The sequence below is a fragment of the Triplophysa rosa genome, linkage group LG24 (genome assembly GCF_024868665.1).
Source record: "Triplophysa rosa linkage group LG24, Trosa_1v2, whole genome shotgun sequence".
In the NCBI taxonomy this organism is placed as follows: Eukaryota; Metazoa; Chordata; class Actinopteri; order Cypriniformes; family Nemacheilidae; genus Triplophysa; species Triplophysa rosa.
The window spans coordinates 2,159,743-2,181,610 of record NC_079913.1 but is presented as its reverse complement, the minus strand read 5'-3'; the positions used below and the strand labels follow the sequence as shown (position 1 = coordinate 2,181,610).

At 42.3% G+C, this 21,868-nt stretch overlaps 2 protein-coding genes and 1 long non-coding RNA gene across 3 annotated transcripts; 1 reads left to right on the top strand and 2 right to left on the bottom strand.

Moving 5' to 3' along the window:
* Positions 1 to 56: 56 nt before the first annotated feature.
* Positions 57 to 17,222, bottom strand: utp20 (UTP20 small subunit processome component). The gene is given in 62 exon segments (XM_057323735.1): positions 57 to 213; positions 311 to 456; positions 565 to 691; positions 812 to 1,096; positions 1,191 to 1,262; positions 1,351 to 1,538; positions 1,611 to 1,743; positions 1,824 to 1,955; positions 2,041 to 2,223; positions 2,663 to 2,732; positions 2,815 to 2,894; positions 3,014 to 3,124; positions 3,579 to 3,707; positions 3,788 to 3,958; positions 4,051 to 4,167; positions 4,320 to 4,461; positions 4,543 to 4,709; positions 4,782 to 4,949; positions 5,033 to 5,131; positions 5,210 to 5,366; positions 5,813 to 5,952; positions 6,126 to 6,442; positions 6,520 to 6,605; positions 6,688 to 6,827; positions 6,904 to 7,041; positions 7,126 to 7,266; positions 7,428 to 7,583; positions 7,689 to 7,841; positions 7,933 to 7,986; positions 8,068 to 8,211; positions 8,515 to 8,602; positions 8,675 to 8,819; positions 8,903 to 9,135; positions 9,240 to 9,319; positions 9,468 to 9,611; positions 9,681 to 9,889; positions 10,395 to 10,561; positions 10,642 to 10,767; positions 11,321 to 11,406; positions 11,483 to 11,573; positions 11,784 to 11,957; positions 12,057 to 12,318; positions 12,419 to 12,498; positions 12,593 to 12,669; positions 12,761 to 12,919; positions 13,000 to 13,056; positions 13,137 to 13,287; positions 13,374 to 13,479; positions 13,561 to 13,649; positions 14,054 to 14,188; positions 14,475 to 14,653; positions 14,744 to 14,821; positions 14,902 to 15,036; positions 15,130 to 15,276; positions 15,402 to 15,560; positions 15,639 to 15,776; positions 15,857 to 15,938; positions 16,042 to 16,230; positions 16,332 to 16,464; positions 16,564 to 16,630; positions 16,717 to 16,797; positions 17,044 to 17,222. Coding segments are annotated over 62 exon segments (8,400 nt in total). The 5' UTR covers positions 17,095 to 17,222; the 3' UTR covers position 57.
* A 641-nt stretch (positions 17,223 to 17,863) lies between these two features.
* Positions 17,864 to 21,857, top strand: slc5a8 (solute carrier family 5 member 8). Its single transcript, XM_057323736.1, is given in 14 exon segments — positions 17,864 to 18,386; positions 18,601 to 18,666; positions 18,744 to 18,795; positions 18,940 to 19,007; positions 19,554 to 19,708; positions 19,787 to 19,927; positions 20,011 to 20,140; positions 20,503 to 20,591; positions 20,758 to 20,867; positions 20,940 to 21,007; positions 21,090 to 21,176; positions 21,251 to 21,465; positions 21,544 to 21,647; positions 21,739 to 21,857. Coding segments are annotated over 14 exon segments (1,743 nt in total). The 5' UTR covers positions 17,864 to 18,035; the 3' UTR covers positions 21,846 to 21,857.
* Positions 18,281 to 19,809, bottom strand: LOC130547637 (uncharacterized). Its single transcript, XR_008961909.1, has 3 exons — positions 19,547 to 19,809; positions 18,918 to 18,997; positions 18,281 to 18,379 (listed from the first exon to the last, which is right to left on the bottom strand). It is a non-coding gene; the product is annotated as an uncharacterized LOC130547637 (long non-coding RNA).
* Positions 21,858 to 21,868: the final 11 nt, after the last annotated feature.

Sequence of the window (21,868 nt, the reverse complement as noted above, 5' to 3'; positions counted from 1 at the left end):
CTGGATTGAGTCCACAGAGAACAGTCTCTCACTACCTCTAACCAAGCAGCAGGAAATTCACTTCATTATGGCCAAGTCCCTCAGCGTGCTGCTTTTAGGTTTCTTTGCTGTATGTCCTGAACGCACAGCTTGAATTTTCCTCTTTTTGGTCTCAGTTTTCTTCAGTTGCTTCTTAATCTTCTTTTTGGCTGCAATGTCGGGCTTGACAACAGCCTGCCAGGGTTAAAAAAAAATAGTAGTTTGATAAACATTTAATAGTATTGTAAAATGTAATTAGGACAAGGTTTTTAGCAAACTCAGCAGCTCGTACCTGCATGGCCTTTTGTTTCTTGCGGGAAGCTCGTCTCCGAGTTGCCTCTTTCTGCACGGCAGCAAAAGCCAATGAGAAACGCTCCAGACCAACCAGTTTCTTCAACAACTCAATCAATTCCTGAGCCAGGTTTTTTAGTGTGGGATCTGAGGAAAGCAAATAAAAATCAAGTCGATACTAACGTTCCAATCTCTGGGTGAGGTGCCACAATGTCCTCGTTTTGTCCGTTAAGGGTTTAAATTGTGGCATCTGACCTTGGTCTGCATATGTGCTGTCCAGCTCTCTGTAGAGAGGAGCAATAATCGTGGTCAGATAAGGCCTGAGCCGATCCTTGCCGAGATCCACAGCTATTGCTCCCAAAAACTTAAACACACAAGTTCTCTGAAAAAAGAAACGGAACAGAGAAACTCTCAAAAACATAACTTATAGACAACCCTGAGCAAGATATTTCCAATCAGTCCATAAACTTTGCCTCTATTAAAAGTGTACAGACATACAAACCTTCAAAGGCACTTTAGGTGTGTTAGCTGCTTCTCTTTTGGCCAACAATGAAAGCTTCTTTATAACCCAGAGGAGAGTCGGACGCCTGTTCTCATTCTGTTGCTCCTCAAGCTCTTGCACTTCTTGATGCTCCTTATCCATCTCTTCATCATCATCTTTATTCTCCTCTGCGTCACCCTCTTCAATACCTTTCACCTCCTCTTGCTCCTCAGTTTGGGTTACAGTATCAGAATCTGGTGAGATGAGGTAGATCACCTTGGCCACGTAGAGCAAGTTCTTTACCACCTGGAGAAAAAATACAAAACAATGACTTTGCGTTTTGATTGGTGAACCGACATTAGTCGTCATGCCTCGACCTGGATTGGTCTGGTTTTCTTACCTGCTCCCCGGAAGCAATATCTAGAAAATTTGACTGTAGTTGGTAACAGAAAGATAAGGCCAGCTCTCTCATCTAAAGCAAACCGTAAGGTTGAAAAAGTGAGAAGTTCAGTCAATCTTTGTCATGTTTTAACGGCACGTGTACGTTTTGAGGTTCTTGCCTTCTGATCCAAGTTGTTAAAGAGAAAAACAGAGGCCACAGGCTGCGTGTTTTTCTGTGTGGTGTCCTGTGAGCTCCACAGCGTCACCAGATCCTCCGGTTTATGAGCAGCAAACAGCAAACCAAAGATCTGTGAAGCTGTCAGCCAAACCCAAGAGTGAGGGTACCGCAGATGTGAATCAATATGACCTGGACAGAGACAATATATGGTTATCTCATGTTCATAATGTATGTTTTTTATGGCCCTTTGAGTATTCGCACCCCAGGTGTTTTCGAGCAGGTCTGCAGGTTTCGGGAGCTCCAGAAAGCCGCAATCTTTGATGAGTTTGACGATAAGAGTAAGGTAACAGAACAACAGTCGGTCCGCAGCCTTCTCGTCCTCCTCTTCCTCAATCTGATCAAAACAGCAAAGTCATTTTAACGAGACAACATTCACAAAACTGAAACGTTTCAATACACAGAAGCCACGCTCACATCCTCAAAGTTGGAGGTGTGGATCTCTCTCTCTATCAGGGGTATCAGGCCTTCAAGTCTTCGGTTGAACTTGTCTCCTTCCACTTCTGCAAACAGCCCACACATCTGAGTTCCCAGTCGCCGTAGAGCCATCTACAATATTCCCAAAACACAAATCCTGAAAGCTGTGACATTCAACTCATCAAAACTTCTAAGACAAACAAGAGTCACAACTGACCTTCTCGCCTGTTAGCCAGTTGTTGACCAAGGTAAACATGGAATTCTGATGCTGCAAATCCAACTTTCTCAACAGTGACTTGACTGCCAGGGTGGCCATTTTCTTACAAGACCCCGAATCGTCGTTCAGGATTACCAGCGACAACGGCACAAAGAACAGACCACAGTGCTCCAGCAAGAGATTCTATGAGTAGAAAACAGAACATGTTACAGAAAATGCAAAACAATGATTCTGTGTTTTGTTTGGTTAAATAGAACAAGGTACCTGCCTTCAAAAGCTATAAATATTAAATATGTCTTTTTTGTTTTTCCTGAAAGCCACAATTTCATGTGACCATTTTATATTCTTTCATCGACCCTTAAAAACACAGTTTTTAAAAACTTTTATATGTAAATGACCTGTTATTGGCTAATTTCTTCATGTGTAAAATGAATATGTTGTTAAATACTAAAAAGGCAGCAACGTGTAATTGTGGGTCAGATTCAGAACTATCGGCACATTTACACAACATCAACATTATGAGCTACCCATTTTTGCGGTTTAGTTTCCAAACTGTTTTCTCATTTTCCATGTGATAACCCCTTAACAAATCAACATGATGCACATACAGGTGAGACGATACCTGAGGGAATGTCTGGAAAATGAAAGCCAGCATCTCAAGGGCAGACTGCCTGCCGGTATCATATTCATAACTGCAAAGAGCACAAAAACTCTTTCATTTGACTGACACAAATAAACAACTGACATTAGAAAGATACTTAGCTTAAAACGTACCTGAGCTGAGCGACTATAAAGTCAAAATGATTCTTCAGTTTCTTCCCCAGTGGATAGTCCATCAGGTACCTCAAGTATATCTACAGTAAGAACAAAAGACTTTTTCACGCATATGCCTCTCAAAACGTATGACGTAACAATATCGGCCTATAGTATTTTTCTGTAAGTACAGTGATGGTTAAGAAAAATAAGCACATACCTGTCTGCATCGCATGCGGACCTGTTCATTAGCCCCGTTGATGGAGAGCTTGGCCACCTTCTTCATCACGTCCTCCATTTCCGGCACCACCAGTTTTCTGGAGAGAATCGCCTGCAGCACAGAGACACACTTTAGACAATGATGATGTACAGTAAATGAAGTATCCAACATGAGATCCTACACTTCTTGACCCTTCAATAAAAAATCTTTTTGCGTCATTCAAAATAATTTAATCTTGAAAATTTAAAGCACATTATGGTCCACAACAAGATCAATATTTGAAGAGTTTGGTGCTAAAATGAGATGATAAATTAAAAAAATCATGTTTTATTATTGTGCATTCCAATTAATATCAATCAAACTGCAGTTGGTTTGTTTTGATTTAAGCCATAATAACTCCCAAAATACAGCTAACTAACACAATAAAAACATGATAATATAATAAAAAAACATGATTTTTGAAATATTCTCATTTTGGAACCAAACTCTTCATTTAGTCCTATCTATCCAAACACACACACAGGGTTTCATACAAACCAAGGCAGGCAAATCGGGTTCAACTCACCCGCAGGAGACCAAATGCGGTGGCCTGTCGAGAGTTATCATAAATGTCCTCTTCTGCGTATCCCAGAAGCACCTGCAGCTGTGTTTCTGATATACGCTGCTTCACACTCTTCACCAAAACTGTTATAGCCTACAAAAAAAGAAAAGAAAACTTGACATCGGGAACATGGAGAACTGGTGAAAGGAGTCTCTGAGGGGTGAGGCAGGTACCTTAAAGCAGTTTTGAACCAGTGCGAAGTTCTCGCCGCGAGCGGCCCCTGCTTTGGCGTAGTCCTTCAGCAGAATGAAGAGCTGTTTGGACAGCTGATCGAAATTCTGCTCGACGGCGGGCAGAGGAAAATTCAGGATCCAAACGAAGGCCTGAAGGGCTTCTGTAATGACCTGCGGTGCATGGGTAAATATCAAACAGTTTTGACGTATTCACGAAATCACGGAGACAGATGAGCAGGACAACACAGGAAGGTATTTCAGACCTTTACGTGCATCGAGCTAAGACAGTCCAGAAGGAGAGACACGAACGGATCCAACATCTCCTTCACCGACACCACAGACGAGTTCACCTTTGACGTCTTCAGACTGCAGTAGAGCAACTGTGAGAACATGAAGAGAAACTGAACACTAAATATATTTCTGAAATGCATTTTACATCTTCATGTCTAATTCCTCTTTCAATAATCTCTTCCAAGTGAACGCATCACTATTAACTGTAAAAGATGGCACACAAAGGTTTAGATTGTCTTACGCTAAGACCCGTTTCCACCAGGATGTGCGTGTTGGTTTTGCTATTAATGGCGGCTCTGACTCCGCCCCTCTTGGGGGTGGGCGGCAGCAGCAAGCAGCTCGGCGGAGGCAGTCGAGGGTCTGGAGGCGGAAGGATCTTCTCCCTGGAAAAAGAAACGGTTTAAAAATCTCAGATCTCGTGCCGATTACGCCACTGACGTTTCCACGCACGCATCGTGCCGTACTTGTTTTTGCTGGTGATGAGCGGAAGACTTTGGCTCACGAGGCCGTGGCTGAGCAGAAGGATGGACTGAGGACTCATGCTCTTATTCAGCAGAAGACCAGCCACGATTCTCTTGAACACGGCGTGCACTCGCTTGGACACCTTTAAACTGACTGTGTTCTCCAGTATCTGAAACATGGAAAAGAAATCCCTTTAATCTCGTGAGCTTTCAATGGGGGCGGGTCTCAAACGGTTGTTTACCTCCTTGAGGGGTATGATGAGGTGAACGATGCGCTCTTGACTGCAAAACCGTGCCATTAACTCATACGAGTCGAAGCTCTTGTTGTGACGGGCCTCCATCACTTTGGAAACGATTCCTTTGATGTCCTTTTCCTCAGCAACGTCCCCAAACAGCTCGTTGTTAAAGATCTGCTCAGGGAAGAGCGAGTTAGCCCACAAAAAATCCAAACACCCGACTGTTCGTTTAAGGAAAAACAACACCGAGGGTTTACCGTGATGAGCATGTCCATGCACGGATCGAGATCTCCTCCGGTCAAGGACGGACTCAGGATGGAGAGTAAATGGTACAAGGTGAAGGTCAGCACATGGACCTGAAAAGCAAATAACATTTTGTACAAAATACATACTGCACAGTATACACTTCTTGTGTGCTTAAACATGAATGTTACCTGATAGCCCTTCACTAGGACACTCTTCATCTCTCGGAGCAGATAATGAAGGTACTGATGTCCCAGCGTCTCTATGATCTTCACCAAAGTGCTTCGAGCAACATCACGGATCTCCTGGAAACGGCTCTTCAGGTGCACGCACACCCTCAGCAGGACACTGAACAGATATATAACAAAAAATGAAACATTACACACATTAAAGGAACAGTTCACCCAAAAATGAAAATTCAGCCTTCATTTACTCACCCTAAAGTTGTTCCAAATCGGTATAAATATGGTTGAACACACAGAAAGATATTTACTACCATAGTAGGAAAAATGACAATGGTTGTCAAAAGTGCTCCAGAACGGTTTGCTTTCCTACGTTCTTCAAAATATCCTCTTCTGTGTTCAACAGAACAAAAATAAGCAATTTTTCCTACCATAGTAGTCAATAGTGCACCAGAACTGTTTAGTTACAAGCAATCTTCCAAATATCTTTTGAACAGATTTGGTGAGTAAATGAAGACACAATTGTTATTTTTGGTGAACTGTTCCTCGAAGTATTTGACTGAGTTTTTGATACACTTGATATCTCTAGCATGCGCACACAAGTGCACTCACCCGGGTAAGTTGGCCTCCATGACGTCCTGCGGCAGAGACCTCATGAGCTGAATCATAGCGAAGGCGATGGGAACTCGGACCACTTCTTCATCCATCACCTCTTTAGACTTCACCGTCTTGTGCTCGTCATCACGTTTAACCTGCAACACACGCAACGGCACACAAATGATTCCAGAGCTCCTGTGAGATTGTATCACAGAAACAGAGCGAGACTGATTGGCTTTATTGTACAACTATATGTGTCCATCACGTTTCCTTAAAAATGTCTAATAATGAAAACAGAAGATATTGAAGAGGATGAGGGAGCTCGGACCTTCGCGATGAGGCACTTATGAAGTTTAGGCAGGATGCTCTGAGTGACCGTCTGATGAATGGAGGAAATCAGCGCCTCCAGATCTTGCGGACTCTGTGGAAGTCCGCTGCTGACAACAGGGGGTGCTTTCTTCGCCTGACTCTCTTTGCCCTCTTTTGCTTTGACAGACACTTGAGTTTCGGTATCCATGGCATTCGTTGTCGTGGAAGCAGCCGCTCCCGCATCATCGGTTTCCATGGCTTCCTCAAAATCGCTTTCGTCCATCTCCATGGTTTCTGCCTCCTCATCTTTAGCCTCTTCCTCCACAACAACAGGCTCTGATACAAAACAACCACGATTAATCACCATGTGGATGAACAAGCACAAGATGACTGTCTCAAGGTGACAAACTAACCTGTCGTTCTGTTTTTGGCAGCGTCGACTTCTTTACTGAGGGTGTGGTGGTCAAAATGGAAGGCCTCAAGAACGGTCACCAGCAAGCTACAACAACAAAGAATCCAGCGGGGTTTTAAAAGATAAATATTGAATCGTCGACAAAGGCAGGCAATCGCACTATGTGTACCTGACAGCCAGTTTTTGTTCCGTTAATCCCATCTGTAGTATATGGACGAATTGCTTGACGTAGTACAAATACTGGGACCAGGACAGACGTTTGCACACGGCACCAATCAGCTCCACTGCGGCTGTTGTCATGGGCTCATACTGGGACACAAAATAATTGATTGTTTTAAAGCCGACAATAAAAACAGGAGTGATGGAAAAACTGACAAAAACAAACCTTCAGCAGCTTTTCGTCAAACAGAGCGATCATGGCATAAGGCATGATGTAATTCTGCATGGTGCGTGAAGACATCACAACCGTGCCCTCGGTCAGCTGCTTGGCGAACTTTCGGAGCGCTCGCCCCCTCCTGTGCATCTGAAACGTACGTGAACAACGTCACAGCGGTTTACAGGTATTCTCCACACTGTGGGATGGCGAAAGCAAGCGTCCAGATGTTACCTGGATGTGTTTCATATGCTCAAAGAAATCGGACTCTGGATCGTTGTGATCCGTCAGCTGCACCAGGTCACAAAACTCTGATCGGTCCGGGAAGGTCTAGATTAGACTGGCCAGAACTGTAGTGTAATCGTTTCTCACACTCTGATAAAAAACGGTGAAGTTTAAGAGATCAAACATGATCGAAAAATGACCGTTGGAAACCAAACAACATTGGCCACCATTGACTTGCATTGTATGGACACAAAACCACAAGACATTTCTCAAAATATCTTCTACATAAGAAAGAGTTTGTGCGTTTGTACCTCAGTCTTGCTCTTCAAACCCTTGCGCACCGCATCTAGTATTGTGCACTGCACAATCTCTCTGTATTCTGCTTTTGGGCACCCGACTGTGGTGAGCTGTGTCATTACCACTGACAGACACATGGTGGCGCAGTCGGCCAAAGACATGTCACCGATCTGTGACGAAAAAAAGAGCATTCCATGCAGGTCATGTACCAAAGACGGCCAAAAAACCCGTTATGTGATTTTACAAATTAACTAAGAGATTTCTGTCTGTATCACCTCAATAGAGTGAAAGCAGTTGTGCATGACAGCGTTTAGGTAGTTGAGATCCAGCGTGCTCATCTCTTTAATGTACTTGTTGGCCTTCTGGAAAGCCGCCAGTCGAACATCGAAGTGAATCTCATCTAGATGTCGACTGTCAAACGCGTTGAGCTGGCAAAGAGAAGAGATACAGTCACATACAGTATAAAGCTGATTGGATGAAAGAAAATGTTGTTTTCTGAACGTTTTAATGAACGTTTACCTCAATGACGATGTCTTTGATGTACGCAAGATCGCCATTCAGATCCGATACGGTCTGTGTGGAGAGCAGAGGTCCATCAGGAAGGTTTTAAAGAGGAACGTGACCGGTTTGAAGTATGAATGTGTTGAAACTGACCTTGAACACCTCGCACAGAGCCTGACGCGGGACTTTGTCGTGGATGACGGAGCAAAGTTTACAGAGGGGTTTGAGGAACACGCCGGGATCTGAGCACTGCCGCAGTAAGTTCTGCACCGTACCGAGAATGTCCAACACTGTTTCCTAAAGGAAAAGAATTTCATGCGATAAGATTTACAACTAATAATTTCATAATGAATTATACATTTTATATTATACAAGTCTGGGTTAAGAATAAACAAAACAAAAACGGTGAATAAGATGCAAAAGTTACAGATTGCACATTTAAAAACCACACAAGTGACAAAAGAAAATTCCGAACCGATGGTGGGAATAATAGTTTACTTTTACTCATTTTAATCCATTTTATTTTATAATTTGATAAGAGACTATGGGTTGAGTTTGGGGCACAGAAAAACTACAGTCATTTTAATCAAGTTTACACACCTGAGCAGTGTTTGGCTTGTGAAGGTAAGGCAGAAGTAAACTGATCAGCGTTGAGCTCTGTTGCTTATCAGTCACAAACCTGCTGATCCTGAAACCGAACAAAACCATATAAACAACACAGTTACATCCGTTAAAACGCACAGACAAAAAACGGACGTACTTGGAAAGGACGTTGAGCTCTTTGCTCACTTGAGTTCTGAACTTTTTCTTCTTGAGCCGTTCAGAGTTCCTCACGACTCCGCTGAGGTACTGAAGAACCGCTGAAACGTGAGGGAGCAGCAGACGGCAACCCACCGTCAAAGAATCTACAGAAACAAGAGAGAGAGATACGGATCGAGTCAAACAAACCAAACACCGGTACAAACTGCGCGGGATGGGCTCTCAGTACCTGTGCTGTCAGAGCTCTGCTCGGCCTCCGGGATCACACAGTTGTTCGCGATCACCTCGGGCTCGTTCTCGGTGGGTTCGAAGTCCGGAGTGACCAGCAGACTCTCGGCCATGTCCATCACCACGGCCACAGTGTTGGGAGACACGTTTTTGACGGAGAGCAGAGCGAAAACGTTACGGAGAACGTCGCACTCGGAGTGGCCAGGCCTCTGCTTGGCAAGTAAAGGAAAAAATCTGAAAGAAAATATGGAGTATACTATTTAGCATTATCAATCCTAATAAAATGATTGTTTCGCTAGCAACCTAAAAGGCAATTGGCTCTTCAACGATGAAGTCACCTTGCATTTCGGCTCCAGACATAGATGAGCTTCAGGAGGGGTGTTGGTGCATAAGGGCTTTCAGTCGGCAGACGACACACCTGATAACCAAAACACGCACAACAATCTGAATGAGATGGTGTGAGAACGGCCTTAAAAAGTTTAAAACAGTTTGTAATGCTTTAGGTTTGATATTTTCTAGTGTGATGTTAAATGTTCTCTGTCTCTCAAACACACACACACACAAACCTGAGGCCAAACCACCGCTTGAAACGCAGCATCCAGCTCATCTGCAGTGAAGCTGTAAGACTCAAAGCCTTCAAAGAAGTCCTGTATGCGCAGAATCCCCAGCCGACGCAAGTTCTTCAGAGGGCTGATGCAACCGGACTTCAGCTACGGCAACACGGGACGTCAGTACCCAAAAACTGCAACTGAGCATATAAGAAATGTTTCATTTTTCACCTGTTCCCTGTGATCCAGTAGGAAGGAGACCGAGGCTGTGATGCAGAGCAGAATCTGCAGAACTTTGGCCAGGTGGATGAGGATGAGGTGACCCAGTTTATGGATGATGATGTCGATGATGTTGAGCAGGCTGTGCAGCCGACCCACAGGCAGAGCGGCGGATGGGTCCGTCTCGGCTACGGCCCGCTCCACCGCCGCCAGACACATACCTGGTCATGGATAAAGAGGGCAAACCAGTTTGTTTTCAGATAATGGGTGACAGAAACCCTCACAACTTTCAGGCATTTATTTTGGGTGTCTTGTCAGGCCATGTGACGTCAGTTCTGTCTTGAATGAATGTTTTTCTGTGTTTTGTGTTTGAAGGACGATGTCTGGATACTTCTAACACACTTCAGATTCTGTTCTAGTGTCATGTTTTTCTTTGACGTTTGTGTGCCATGTGCTCCTCAATCTGGAGTCTCTAAGCTCCGCCTCCTTGTTTGCATCATCATTATCAGTTCACCTACCTCACCTGCTCTCATCATCACTTGAAGGCGGGGTGTCCGATTTATTTCGCCAGCGCTCGGCTCGACTAATGTCCGTCCTGTGCACCTTACTGCTGATTGGCTACAAGGTTGTTTTGGTACTCGGCCTGACTTTGTTTAAACAAGCGTAATTCGGAAATCGGACACCCCGCCTTTAAAGGCAGCATTAAAAAGGGATGAAAGGGGGTACCTTCGCCATGGTGACGAACAGGTTCCAGCAGAAGATCTATAAACATGCCCATCTCCTCCGGCTGACATCCCGCCAGGAAGCGCAGCACTATGGACGAGCGTGAGGTCGCGGCCGACTTCCCCTGAAACTTATTACCAATCCTGGTGCGCATCCGCCCGTACAAAATCCTGCAGAATAACCACTCAGCATCACATTTACTCTTGGAGAGGATGCAAGATTGGCAGACGTATCGTGTGTGTGAACGCACCTCATAAGCATGGGGATGAGTTGAGGTCGGTGTGAGGTCTGCACCACTGCTCCCTCGTCTGCGATGTTAAAGTGGACGATCTCGTCTTTGAAATACTTGTCGTCCAAAAGCCTCTCCAGGTTCTCTCTGTAAATAATGAGAATATACGTTCATTATTCATTATGGATATAAATGAAACTAATGAGGAACATCAGTGCTGTGACGATGTTTAGAAAAGGTCTCATCGTGTATCTTAAAGCCATCAAATAGTATTTATAAAATAAGTTTCAATTTGGGAAATGTTCGTTTGAAAGCATTACAAAAACAAGGTTGGGAAACGTTCGTGACGTTCTTTACTTCCTTATAACATTTCCTCACAAAAAGCTGGAAATTAGGTCAGCAAGACATGCCTCCAGGTATTTTCCCTGGTACCAAATATAAAAAGTGAACAACTCAGAGATGTGAAATGAATATCATAATAGACAAAGACTTCCTGAGTCAACCGATCCGGAACCAGTTAGAAGAAAACCAAGAGCTTTACTGTAGATACCATCAGTATCAGCTCTGGATATAAAGCCTTCTGTTCATACAGTGACCTACTTACTCCCTCTCATCCTGATAAACAAGGTTATTACCGTTTCTGAAAAAGAAAATGATGTGCAAAGCCAGCAGAGAGCTGAGAATGAATGCTGGCACTTACTTGTATGGAACAATGTTTGGGTCTTTGTATGTCATCAAGCAGTCCAGTGCTATCTTCTGCATTTGTTGGTCTTTATGACACAGTAGCTGTAAATTTCAAGAAATGAGATTAGTTTCATAGACGTTCACACTGCAACGCTGATGCGAAGCTGGAAAAACTCACCTCTGTGTACATTTTGTATAAGCTCGGCTCCAGATATAAAGATCTGGGGTTGGTGAATTTGGAGAAGACCTTCAGGTGAGCAACGAGCTGCCTGTTAAAATTACAATGCCGTCTTCATTAAAAAGTCTTTTTTCGTTTGTTGTTACATATATTGTAGACATATATAAAATAGATTTTATTTTGTTATATGAAATCATTTTTTATATAATATTTATCTTAACTTTGTTTTTTTATTTGTGCTTTTTTTAAGTAGGTCAGTAGATGAATAAGAGAGTTGTTAGAGGATCAGATTTTCTCTTACTTGGCGGCTGCTCTTCTTGGCACTTTCCTCTTGGAGTGTTTGGAATCGTCATTTTCTTCATCCTCCATGTCAGCATCATCATCCTCAGCCATCTCCTGTTCCGATGAAGAGCTGCTCCTCTTCAAAAAGTTTTGGGTGGGAGCCACTAGCAGGTCGGCCGGGTAGAACTCATTACTGCCGTAAACACAAACCGCAAACAAGAGGTTTTTATAGGGAACTTCGTTCGCTTGAGTGTAAAGTTCAACGTTGGTCAGACAGGCCCGTTCCACGCACCTGATGAAGCGCAGCAGTAACGGGCTGAGCTCTCGGCTGCGTGGCTCCACTCTGTCCGGAACCTGGGCCATGGTTCGCCACAACAGATTGCGGAAGTTTGTGAAGTCCGTTCGCTCGCTGGGATCTGATGTCTTGTCCAGCTGATCTAGAAACAGAACTCCAACATCACCGCTTTCAATCACGTCCATTCCCGGGCCTCTTATCCGCACTGCGGCTTGATTATTTCCATCATCGTCTTCCTCATCCAAATGCAGCTCTTCCTCTGAGAATCGGATAGCATGGGATCATGTGTTCATTTAAAAAGCATATAACATTACGTATGAGCAAAAGAAACTGGGGGTCTTATTTTAAAACAAACTCACCAGCTAAACCAGCGACCATCTCTAGATGTTCATAGTACACCTTCCAGAACGACTTATTGTCCATTTCTTTAGCATGTGACCTGGACCAATAAAAAAACATTAAATCACAATTCAAGACAAAATAATGGGGAGAAAGAGAGACAAAAAACTGTAAAGCATCAGTGTTGCACTTACACCAGCAGATCAATAACAGGATCCCACAAAGGTTGGAAATTAACAAACAGCATTGCAATAAGATAACGGAGAGGAGCCTGTAAAACAAACAATAAAACCATTAAGACAACACTTTTCAAGTCATTCACACACCGGTTAACAGCATTTATTAAAGGTTTAGCTTGCCACCTCATAGAAAGGTCCGCGAGGCAGACAGGACTGAACCAGATCATGACGGAGTTTACGAAGATGTAGCAGCTTTTCTCTGTAGTCCTGAACGGTGGCGGGAACCAGCTCTGCCTGCAGACAGATGGAAAACACCGTCTGCACGGTTGAGCGGTCCTCTCCCTGAAAAAAACATACAAAGATTTATTTATTAACACACCTGTGGATGTCTGTTTACAGCAATGTTGAACAAAAAACGTTACCTGCGCTGGGAGATCGGCCTCAAAGTTTGACATGATTCGCAAAGTCAGCAGACGAATCTACGGAGAACAGAGAATGATTAGAATTTGTAAATGCAAAACTGCTCACAGAGAAGTGATAACACAGGGTTACTCTTTACCTTAGACATGTTGGAGGAAAAATTGGAATGTAGTACATGGTATAAATCCAGCAGGGAATCATGGGAAAGCTGCGAGGAGCAACCGTTGAGGGAAAGTCTGGTGTAGTACAGATCTCCCAACAACAGCGCCGAAAGATCCGTGGGGAATTTTCTGTAATATGCACAAACGCAAAATAAACCTTATTATCGAAGAAGAATGTTTTGACGCAGATAAATGTGTTTTATTGAGACACGTACTCTATGATGCCTCTGACCAGCTCTACTGGGAGTAATGATAACACCACTGCCGTCTCTTTGAAACTCAGCAGGGTGCTAAGGGCCTGTCGGGCTACAAACAGACCAGCTGAAGAGACAGAAATATGGGGTTAGGATCTCAATACACCTTACAAAGTTGACATTTGTATTACACGCACACTTCACCGACCTCTGCTCAGGGTTTCACTGCACACTTCATCCAGTAATCTGTTCAGCAGAGTGGTCACTGCCGCTATAACACTCGCTGCTTCTAAAGGTCTGCAAAACAACATCTTGGTATCATATCACAAATACTCAACTACTGCTCTTGGCCTGAAACATATACTAAAAAGAACTGAGACTAAAACGAATTTAGTATGTTATTAGACAAAACACAATTGCTGAGCCAGACTTAGATTCATTTCTGGAAAAATCAGCAGAATGGTTTTTAAAAGGGTTAATATACAATTTACATCACAATAAAATCTAAAACGATTGCTTTCTAAAGGTTTCAATCTTTCAAATCAGAATACACCAAACAAAATTAATACTCTAAATTATACCGAGTCAATAATGTGCATGTCAAGACCATATAACTATATTTTTAAGTCAAATTAAATATTACATATGCAAGAATATTGCACTTGACACCCAAGGGATTCTGGGTAAATAAAGTATTTTACCTGACATGTGGAAGCAACACCAACGCAGCCCAAGGAAGAGAAAGATCAGAAATCGGTTGGTCCACAGGGACGTCTATGAAAGACATAATCAGCTGGGGAACAGACACGAGCTGGTCTCTTTCAGGTCCAGTTGACCTAAAACAGAATTAACATTTGTCACTTACATTAATATTTGTGTATAGAGTTCATTTGCAAAAACAGGCTTAATAAAAAAATCAAAAATCGTGTTTTTTATTGTGTTGGTTAGCTGTATTTTTTTTTGAGTTACTATTACTTCATAAAAACAACACAACTGCAGTTTGATTCATATTACTTGGAAGGCAATATAAAAACATGATTTATGAACATTTTTGAAAACCGATTTATCTGTTTTTACAAGCAAACTCTTTATAAGCTCTCAGCACTTTAGCCGAGCTCATACCTGAGGTGCTGCCCAGTAAAGACCAATGGGTACTTCTCAAAAGCCATGGAGCCGTCTGTGGGGGGCGGAGCTTTGGACAGAATCAGTCTGGCCAACAATTCCAGAACCAGCTGCTTGTTCACAGAGTCTTCGGTGCAGAAGATTCGCTCAAGATACACAAGCAAACTGGGCAAGAACAACTACAGGAACATACATAAAGTAGATCCATCAGAGTTACATTAAAACAGACAGAAGGTCATCTTAAAGACGCTTTATCAACACAATCATACCTGCTCAAACTGTTTCATGTCAAACATTTCTTCGGAAAACGATAAAATGAGGTCTCTGTCCATTCCGCTGTTGAAGACCTGGGAGGAAATGAGATCAACGGGAGAACAGGATATCAGATGGACACCCAAACATCTGTGCAGGTTAAGACTAAACATACCTTTTTTACTAGTTCCTGGATACTGCTAGCGGGTAATGACAGATTCTCCCCCATAAGAAAAGAAGTGACCACCTGCAATAACAGTCTGCACGAGGAGTATGAGAGTCCGGAAGCCTGAACTAGATGAAGAATCGTCTATACATGACAAAAAATATGTGTTATATACAAATGTGATACAATATATAATATGATTTCGAACCTTTTAAGAAACAAGGCACACAAACTCACCTCACAGACCGACTGAGGATTTGTGATTTTCGCTCCTTGGCGATGCTCCACCAGGGTGTGGTAGATATACAAAAGCCTCTCCATTTGTTCATTAGCCTGGTTGGCATTGCTCGCTTCTAGCTTTTCGAGAACTTCTTTCAGAGAGCTCTGCAAACAGCGAGTCGACGTGCCACAAGCAAAGACAATAAACACAGCACATTAAGAACTGGATCATAAACGCAAGTCACTCGAGTTGCTGTTATTTTGAAGAAGGTAAGAACACATTTCCTCACGTGTAAAGAATCCCAAAGCGGCAGTAGATGTTCTCGATCAACATAGTTGGCTGAAGACTCCACCATTTGATCCAGAGCTTCTTTAACGGAGTCTAAAGAGACATCGACATCCTGCGTGTCCACGGCTGGTCCAAGTTTCTTCAGCACCACTGGAAGAGCCTGAAAGGAAATGTGTCGTTTATTTCCTCTGACAGAGTAAATGTTAGTGGTCTTGGCTTTCTGGGACGATGATCTTACTGTAGCGGCACAGGAGTGGAACATGTTGCGGACTCCGCGACACATTTCAAAGATCAGCTGACCTACTCCTTTGGCCTTCTGAGGATGCTCAGACAGGTTGGAGAACATGAGTGTGAACAGAGCATCATAGTCTACAACCTGTGGACGAAGAGACGGTCACATTTAGCCTACTGACTTCTAACTTACTTTCAAAATGAGAAGGAATGGTGAAGACTCACTTTTCTCATCAAAAAAGAAAAGCTCTCAGCAGCAAAGTTACGGATATGATCCTTCTTGTGAGCCAAAAGTTTACTGTAAAGACTGATTTAAAAACAAAAAATACATATAAAGCATGTACGCGATCACATCATCATTTTGGTATTTTTGATTTTGCCCATTTTAACCTTTTGGACAGTTTTCTCACCTGTAAATCTTGTCCATATCCTTTACCATCATCCTCCAGAGGTATTTGTAGAGGTACGACAGACAGGTGAAAGCCCCTTCCAACACCTCAGTGTCCTGTTTGTCTAACAAAGATGTGATGATGATGAAGAAATCAGAGAAGTGGGGGTAAAAGTCCATCTGGAGGTCCCGGGCAAGCTGAACTACAAGACTAAAAGAAAGAAGAATTTACTTTTATAATTGCTGAAAAAATCCAAGAAGCCTTCTTGATGTCTCTTGATAAATGCATGTATTAATTAAACCTGCCCTTACTCCAATAGAGGATGATAAGCCATGCCGTTCTTCACAGAAAGATGCGTCTTAAGACTCTACACGATGGCATCTTGGTGAAACACTAGCATGTTGAAGGATTGACTCTTGCTCGACACCTCTCGCTGAAAGGTTGCTGTAAAGCACATCCTGGATTAATGCTCATGCAAGTGATATGAACATCAACGCCGATCAAATTAAATCTGACATGCCACCACCAAGCTAAGCCACTTACTGAAGTGTTCTGTCAAATTCAAGTCTTTCCATTTCAATAGAGCCACAAAGAAATAGGTTTCCACCTCCTGAGAGAGAAAATGAGCAAGTCGTTAGAAAATTACAAGTCATTTCTTGGACAATGTCAGCAGAAAGTGATTTGAAAGCAACATACCTCTGCGTAGCTTCCCGTTCGATCAATGCGATGGATGACATCTATGTTAACATTTGCGAGTCTTTCGGAAAACGTGAGATACTGAAACAAGATCGAGGTTTATTAGACACTTTACATACAGAACTAAAAAAATCTCGGTTAAAAAATGCACATCATTTTGCCACATAATTCAGAAATAACTTTGTTTGTGTGTAATTGTGACACTACAGCAAGTGCCGCCTCAAAAGTAAACGTGTAACTGTGTAATTTGTGAGAAATAAAACAGTGCACATTTCGACAGCATATCCAGTGGTCTCCAGCACGTGCTATATATTCCACTAAACTTACTCGGAAAGTATTTTCAGACTTATGAGACGCGGGCTTGGTTTTCAGCTTCATTGTGTTGAATTATAAGACTACCAAAAAACTCAATTCAAAAACTAGTAACTAGCAAAATTAGTAGTGAATGGCTGTGTTGAAGTTGTTGATACACATGCCGTATTAGGAGGCCGCCATCTTGAATGACGCATCACGGGCAAAGCGCTGACTTTTAACGTTTTTCAAAAGAAAAGTCGATGTTTCAAAATAAATTCAAATAAAATAATTTCCTTTTATGATGTTACATTATTAGACGTGTATATGTTGTATAGTATTTTAACAACCTGGTAAAAAATAAGGTTCCATTTGATCACATTAGTAAACTACATTAGTTAAAATAATAAACTAACAATGAATGATACTTATGCAGGATTTATTCATCTTAAAGGGACAGTTCACCCAAAAATGAAAATTCTGCCATCATTTACTCACCCTCAGGTTTTTCCAAACCTGTATAAATTTATTTGTTTTGCTGAACACAGAGAAAGATATTTGGAAGAATGTCAGTATCCAAACAGATCTCATCCCCCATTTACTGCCATAGTACGGAAAATAAATACTTTAACTAATGTTAAAGATCAACATATTTGTTACCCTTCATTTTCTTTAATACATTATATATTTTCTTTTTTACTAAACATGCAACAGTTGCTGAACAGTTTTGCTCATAAAATGGCTGCACTCCATAATAACTTGACATGGATGGGCTGGTGCCAGGTATGTGGCTCAGAAAGCAATAACAGCCCTTGAACTGAAAGAGAAATGAGTTACCTGTCCAGAGCGTCTCCGACTGCCCACACTGCAAAGAAGGTCTCCAGAACAGATGTCTCTCTATCTGTGATCTATACACATGACTAGAACTGAGCCATTGGATTTCATGGAGTAAATGAGGGTCTCCAAAACATTTTTCTAACCCACCTGCAACTGTTAAATCAACAGGTCCTATTCTGAAGTACACCAGGATGACAAGTACACCTTCCTCAACATCCTTCAGTGCGTGGGACTATGTGGTCTTTACGTTGATGCTGGTCATCTCTGCAGGCATCGGGCTGTATTTCGCCTTCACCGGGGGCGGTCAGAGAAGCTCCGCAGACTTTCTGGTGGGCGGACGGAGTATGACAGCAGTACCCGTGGCCCTGTCTCTGACAGCCAGCTTCATGTCAGCTATCACAGTGCTTGGGACACCAGTGGAGGTGTACCAGTATGGCGCCATCTTCATACTCATCTGCTTTGCTTACGTTCTGATGGTGGTTGTGAGCTCTGAGATTTTTCTCCCTATCTTCTACAGACTGGGCATAACCAGCACCTATGAGGTGAGATGGCAACACATCTATTTCTTTATTTTTTGTCCGGAACTTAACTAAAATAGTAGATTCTCTAAACTGCGAATCAGACAGACCAGAATCTGAATACAAAGGTTTAACATATTAAAGACAGAAAATATTTAAAAAGTTACAATCACTCAGTCAGGTATTTATAAGAGAATTGATTTAGAAGTTGCTGTATTGTTTTGTTATTTATTTGCAGTACCTGGAGATGCGTTACAATAAAGTAATTCGTCTCATCGGAACAGTCCTGTTTATAATACAGACAGTAAGTTCTTTTACGGTTATAAGTACAGTTGTCTTAAGGCATACTGTGAATTTAATGTAATGTCTTTCTTCTCTCAGGTACTTTACACAGGTTTGGTCATTTAAGCTCCGGCTTTGGCTTTAAATCAAGGTACATTTGAAGTTTTTACACTTCACACAAATATTATGCAATGTGTAAGTTTATCATGTCGTAACTGTAGATTTGTCTGGCATTCATGACTTGTTAAGTGCATGTTAAGTGCGTGGTCTCACAAGTGTTCTCGATAATCCACAGTCACAGGTGTAGATCTTTGGGGCGCTGTTATATCAACTGGAGTCATCTGTACCCTCTACTGTACATTAGTAAGTTCACAAAAAACAAGCAACAAATCATAAACAAAACGATAATAGGCACATACAGTACGTTTCAATTCATGGTCCATTTGGACACTTAAAAAAGTGACATCTGCTTATTCTGTCATCATTTACTCACCCTCTTGTCATTTCATATAAGAAAGGAGACTTTCTCTCTTCCGCAGAACACAAAAGAAGATATTTTAAAGAATGTTGTAAACTGCCCCCATTCACTTGCATTGGTTTTGTGTCCATACAATAGAAGTGAATGGGGGCTAGTGCTGTTTGATTACCAACTTTCTTCAAAATATCTTCTTTTGTGTTCTGCCGAAGAATGAAAGTGATACAAGTTTGAAATGACAAAAGGATGAGTAAATGATGACAAAATTCTCCTTTTGGGTGAATTTTCACTTTAAATATTGCTAGATCTGTATATGCGAGACATATTTAGTTGTTTGGTCAAATTAATGTTAACATGACTTTGACACTATGCTTCATGTCATGTCTATTGTGTTCTTGATGGAATCTATGTAATAAGTTCCTCTAACCTGACAGGGTGGCCTTAAGGCAGTGGTGTGGACGGATGTGTTCCAGGTGGGCATCATGCTGGCTGGTCTCTTGGCCGTCATCGTCCAATCAGTGCTGCTGCAGGGCGGAGTCTCCACGATCATCAGTGACTCCACCCAGGGTGGCCGGCTTAACCTATGGGAGTGAGTTGACTGTCCATATAAGCATGAAGCATTATTTAAACCTGCCATCACTCACGCTTTGTCCACCTTTGATCCCAGCTTTGATCCCAACCCACTGAGAAGACACACATTCTGGACCATCGTGGTGGGAGGAACATTCCTCTGGACCAGCGTCTATGGGATCAACCAAGCTCAGGTGCAAAGATACATATCGTGCAAGTCACTGTTTCACGCCCGGATGTGAGTATCACACAAAGCACAAGACTCAAATAGAGGGAGTGCAATATGTAACATTCTTATTTTTTTCTGTTTTGTGTATGCAGGGCCTTATACATTAATTTAGTGTCGCTTTTGGCTATTACATTATGTGCAGTATTCAGTGGCTTGTGTTTATACTCCGTTTATAAAAATTGTGATCCATGGACCGCCGGTATGGTGTCTGCACAAGACCAGGTACAACGTTATGAAATTTGACTAAAATAAAGAGATAGTTCACCTTAAAAATAATTTATAAGTAATTCCTGTATGACTTTCTTCTGCAGAACACAAAATAAGATATTTCAAGGAATATTACTAACTAAGCCACATTGGTTCTCATTGACTTCCATTGTATGGCACGAAGACATATCTCAAAATATCTTCTTTTGTGTTCTGCAGAAGAAAGAGTTTTGAATGACATGAGGATGAATAAATGAGGACAGAATTTTTATTTATAGGTGAACTAGTCCTTACAAGATATTAGGATTTTAAAAAGGTCATGACAATGTAAGTTAAACCACATTCACTGTCTGCATCTCTCCTTAATATGGAATAAGCTAATGCCGTACCTGGTGTTGAACATCTTGAAGAAATACCCTGGTGTGCCCGGACTGTTTGTGGCGTCAGCGTACAGTGGCACTTTAAGGTTTGTCCTGTACTAAAGAAACAGTACTAACACACCATCATGTCATTCCAAACCCATTTGACTTTCCTTCTAGCGCAGAACACAGTACGAGATCCTTTTATTCCACATTTATCACAGTAGTGCTGTAAAAACATTTAATGTCATATTATTTTGTGTTTTACTACAGTACAGTCTCCTCCAGTGTAAACGCTCTGGCTGCAGTAACTATCACCGATCTGATGCGACCGTACCTCAGTCTGTCAGATAAACAGCTCTCATGGGCTTCAAAGGGAATGAGTGAGTCAATCTTTGCGTTTCAGGCTAAATAGCATTTTTAAAGAACCCATCTGACCGTCTTCTCCATCGCAGGCTTGTTTTACGGTGTTGTGTGCATTGGAATGGCTGGACTTGCATCTTTGATGGGAGGGATGCTACAGGTGTGTTAAAAACACAAATGGGCATGAATAAAAATTGGCTTTCGAAAGTGAAATTCAGACACGTGTGTTCGTCTCCTAACAGGCTGCCATTAGTATCGTCGGAGTGATTGGCGGACCTCTCCTGGGCCTTTTTTCTTTGGCTGTCCTGTTTCCCTGTGCCAACTCAAAGGTCAGCACAGTTACTGTAATAGAAAACTGTGATTTCTTGTAATAGAAAGTGTAAAGGTCTAGTTGGCGTTACAGGGAGGACTGGCCGGGCTGCTGTGTGGGCTCGCTCTGTCTCTGTGGGTGTGCATCGGAGCACAGATATACCACCCGCTTCCAGAAAACAACAGACCTTTGGATCTCTCAACACATGGCTGTAACCTTACATTACCGGTAGATGGCTTAAACTGGACTATAGGGCCTACAGAAAGAACCAAAGATGATTTTGTACAGAAAGAGGAAAACCTAGACAGGTTCGCACTTAAATTAATTCAACTGCAAAATATACAGTAAGTCCATAAGTAACAAGCAAGCGTTGATTTTCTCAACAGGCCGTGGCTGGCTGATAACTGGTACTCTCTGTCATACCTCTACTTTTGCCCAATGGGTACTTTGGCCGTCATCATCGTGGGTCTTATCGTCAGCGTATTCACAGGTACGATACATCCACCTGTTTCTGGCACGTGACGCACCCTGCATACTGCCTTCTTTGTTCTGTAAAGCTGATGGCATATCTTGTGTCCAAGGAGGCAGACAGCTAAAACTGCAACCAGGGCTTACGCTATCAAAAGAGGATCTCACCTGTTACAAAGCCTACAATGCACTCAAAGAAAAGGTGAATATACACTTTTAATGCACATATACAGTACGTATATA